The sequence below is a fragment of the Morus notabilis genome, unplaced genomic scaffold (genome assembly GCF_000414095.1).
Source record: "Morus notabilis unplaced genomic scaffold, ASM41409v2 Scaffold212, whole genome shotgun sequence".
In the NCBI taxonomy this organism is placed as follows: Eukaryota; Viridiplantae; Streptophyta; class Magnoliopsida; order Rosales; family Moraceae; genus Morus; species Morus notabilis.
Genome location: NW_010361298.1, coordinates 319,019 through 323,193, shown reverse-complemented (window position 1 = coordinate 323,193; position 4,175 = coordinate 319,019). Strand labels below are relative to the sequence as shown.

The 4,175-nt window shown below is 40.8% G+C and overlaps 1 protein-coding gene across 1 annotated transcript; it reads right to left on the bottom strand.

The window, feature by feature from the left end:
* Nucleotides 1-1,148: 1,148 nt before the first annotated feature.
* On the bottom strand, nucleotides 1,149-3,970 carry LOC21407422. Its single transcript, XM_010099181.1, has 5 exons — nucleotides 3,415-3,970; nucleotides 2,765-3,330; nucleotides 2,368-2,550; nucleotides 2,035-2,242; nucleotides 1,149-1,858 (listed from the first exon to the last, which is right to left on the bottom strand). The coding sequence occupies exons 1-5, from the start codon at nucleotides 3,968-3,970 to the stop codon at nucleotides 1,149-1,151; spliced, it is 2,223 nt and encodes a 740-aa protein (XP_010097483.1).
* Nucleotides 3,971-4,175: the final 205 nt, after the last annotated feature.

The following is a 4,175-nucleotide window of genomic DNA, read 5'->3' as shown; positions in this document are numbered from 1 at the left end:
CCCAGAGACAATTTCTCTGAGGGGTCGCGACCAGCTGTTGCGACCCCTGGAAAAACAATGGCGGCCATTAGGCCGCCTGCTCCAACTGCCGCGGCTGTAGGCCGCAGCTTTTCGTCGCCGGCACGGCTAGGAGGCCGCGCCGGTGATTTCTTAATGCCAGCGGCGCAAACACGGCCGCCGGCCTGATTTCAAAGTATTCAGTTTCTTTTTGCGTCCATATAAACTGAATCCATAAAAAAACAGATAACTCTAATTCCAGAAAAAATATGTATATATAATGTATTTTCATGTACAGTCTGACGATATCAATGAAATCATAAACCAAATTCGTATACATATTTTCCCGAAAACATATGAATTGACTTTATATATATAATCTGTTGTTGCCCGAAATTTCAAATGCACAAAAGATTTAATCAAAATTTATATGGTTGCAATTCAATAATTCAATATAATAACTGCTCTGATATCACTTGTTAGAAATAAATTCTTTATTGATGAAAACCTTCATCATGCCAAGATCCGCCATGTCAAATCATCAAGAATAATAGACTAAATGTAGAAGTGTACCTGAATCCATGTGAACGGATGTGATTCCTGAATCTTACGGTTCTTGATCTTCCAAATTAGTCCGTATGAATGTCTTGAGAATGAACTCTCACTTTTTAATGATGGGAAGTCAGAAAAGTTTTCATACGTTTTAATTTGGGGACCACAACCATTTATATAGAAGTTAACTACATGTTAACTTTCATTATTTCTAATTTAGCCCATTATAAAATAAGAAATAATGATTTAGTTTCTACACATATTAGACCAACACTTGTTAGATGCATTAAAACCCAAAATACCTAAAATCTTATTTGATCATTGATATCATATAATACACAATTATTATTATATATGTATATAGGCACGTCCAAAATCTAACACTTATACATTAAATTTGTAGCCACAGCTCCATCTTACATTGAGATTGCAGTGCGTATTACATAATAGATCAGACAAAGATGGCGATATTATTTATTTATTTATTCGACATAAAATGAAAACACGCATAAAATGGAAACACGCTTACGTAGGAGATGATGAAATTAAAGAAGATAGATGGCACGAACAAGTTAAAAGTAGGGCAAGGCAATCTGAACTCAACAATCTCTTTTGGCAATGCAAAGTTGGCCAGTCATGTGCCAACTTTCGCCTCCACCAGGATGCACATAGGGGCATGTGGGAGCGAAGAACTGGCCTATATAGCGTTGAAGGTTCCACTGTGCATCCATGTCAACAGGTGGGAACATGCTGGTCCAACTAACAGTGGAATACTCGAATCTACTATGTGTGGCTCGTTTGAACGTTTTCAAATCCTCCTGATTCATGTCATTGCAGTCGAAATCGAAAATGAAGACATCCCCATAAGGCCTGACAGAGTGCACGAAGAGAGGCAGAGAAGTGGGATCCACAGAAACTGCGGCAAGATCCGATGTCACAACGATGCTTTTTCCGTCCGGACTGAAGAATGGGTGGTTCACATGCCCTGCAAGGTCATAACCACTCCCTGCCACTCTTACCACCGCCGACGGGTTGCTTGTATTCACTAAATACACTGCAAAGTATCCTGGGTCGAGACCATTGTCGAAGTTTTCTTTTTTATATTGATCCGCCCCGTAAGGATTTTCACGGCTTGAAGAGAACACTATCCAATCTCCATTTGGGGACCATTGGCAATGTGTGTCTGTCCATTTGCCTTCTGTTAGCCTTGTTAAACACCCATCTTCCCCTGATTGTGCGTCCATTATGTATAGATTCTTATATTTTTCACTCCCTCCATTTCTTGTGGATCGATAAACTAATTGGGTCCCTGTTACAAGCACAAGTTTCAACCCATTCATATATTATCAATTTGTCAATTAAAAATGACTATATATATATGTATATATAAGGAGTAATTATACTTAGCGCCGATTACTTGCTAATGGAGGAAATTAATCAAGTTAATTACCTTGTTTATTTACCAAAAGAAATTTGGTTAGTTACCTTCTATATTGGTGGACGCGAAGGCATTATTGAAATCTCCTGTTGTGAGCGTTTTAAGTTTCGGATTATCAGTAGTGGACACGTTGATGAGGGCGGCGATGTCTAGTTTGTCATTAGGGCTGAAAGCGGGTCCCACGCACACGTACAGTGTATCCTTTTCTGGATTTCGGTTCCAAACCGTCGCAAAGAGGCTGTTTGGTTTGCCCGCCTGCATGAACAAATTAAAATTAGTACGTACTCTGAACACACTTAAAACTATATAAATAAATAGTAATGCTAAATATTTATATATGAGAATGAATATTAATCTAGTTAGTAATTACATATACATACATCGTAAACAACACGCAAGCCAGATGCATCGGCTAACCAGACGGCCTTGAACTCATTGTCAACAAATGCAAGCTTAGAGCCATCTTCGGAAAATGTTGGAAACACTCCAGGAACCCTAACCAGTTGTATGGCTGGATCCGCAGACTTGAGCTTGTGGAACCGCCTTGTGATACCGTCCTGACTCTGTCACAACTCACAATGAATTAGCTACTACTACTTCCGGATAATTAATTGTATTAATTTGTAGCTAGTTAGGCTCTCATAATAATTAGTCAAGTAGCGCGCGCGCATATATATATATATATATATATATATATATGATATGTGTATCTATACATGCATGCATACATACATATATATATTTGATCGAGGAATTCAAAGTGGCTGGCAGTGGTACCTTGATGGTACGGCAACGATGGTAACCGATGCGCTTATTCTCACCAATAACATCAATCACAAAGGGGTTGAAATGGTCAGCCAATGGTCTGGTGTTTTGAGTGATTTTTATGTTGGATACTGTTTCTCCACTAGTTGCAGAATATTCAAATATCTCAATGTGCCGATACTGATCTTCTACACGGACATCATTGAAGCTTGATTTTTGACGAATAGTTGCCACTGCTACAGTGGTGCCGTTGATGGCTGCCGGAGTGATGGCGGTAATATCCTCCGGGGTTATACGAACAGGTGGTACGAGAGATCCGCCGATGTCGGCTCGGAACACACCCCAATAGTCCCCAACCTTGCGATGGAAAAATAGGACGTCTTCACTTCCCCATGTTGGCCACCCACCATCCGTTACAACCTTGTAGCGAGTTTGAATGGGATTGTCAATGTCAAACACATAAATGTTAGTCTCTAGATTTTCGATCTCGCCATCCCATCCGCGGTCCTTTCCCTCGAAGGACGCCACCGCTATCTTCCTTCCGGATGGTGACACGGAGGGGCTTAAATCAGCTTCCCCTGTTAGATGGAAAAACTAAATCAACTTAATTAATTAGTTAAAATAATTCGTTATATATCAAGGAAAATTAATTAGGTAGGAACCTGGGGGGGTGAGACGTTCAGTTTCTCCGGTGTTAAGATTGGTTTTATAAACGGCAGTCCAGGGTTGACGACGTTTAGGCGCGGGGTCCTTGGTGGTGACATAGATGAGATAATCACCGGCAACGCAACCGCTGTCTTCCATACGAACGCCACCGAATGTCGTTGTGCCGTAAATATCAGCCAAACTGAAGACTTTGACTTTGGGTTGTGTACTGTCATTGAAGCGGAGGGCTATGTGAAGCGTTTCGAGCTCGTAGTCGCCTCGTTCGGAGACGAAAAGAAAGCCCGAAAGACGACCTGAATCAACATCAGCGTCTTTGTAAAGGCCAAGTGAAACCAATTTCGGGCGGTTGAGAATCGTCTTGAGAGCCGCAGGTGGAATCTGTTGGCCGTTGTAGTTGTAGTTGTCGGACTCTAATTCCTTAGGATCAGTCCAGTGAATCTCATCGGCAATGGACTTGGGTGGAGGGTCCAGTGGGCACGAGTATATGTCCAGCGGAACCGGTGGCCGATAGGTTGCGAAGAATGCAATAAAGCCTCTCTTCTCTGTTGCCATGAATGATCACTCTACGATTTCTTTTCTTTTTGTTTTTTGTTTTTTTTTTGTCTGCTCAACTTAATTGTTTGTGAGGAAAGTTTCAGAGTAAGTTGGCAAACACTACACCTTGAAGATATATATATAGATCCCGGCTCAACTGTGTTAGTTTATAAAGCTATTTCAAAGAGGTCGATTAATATTAATTTTATACTTTAACACTTCT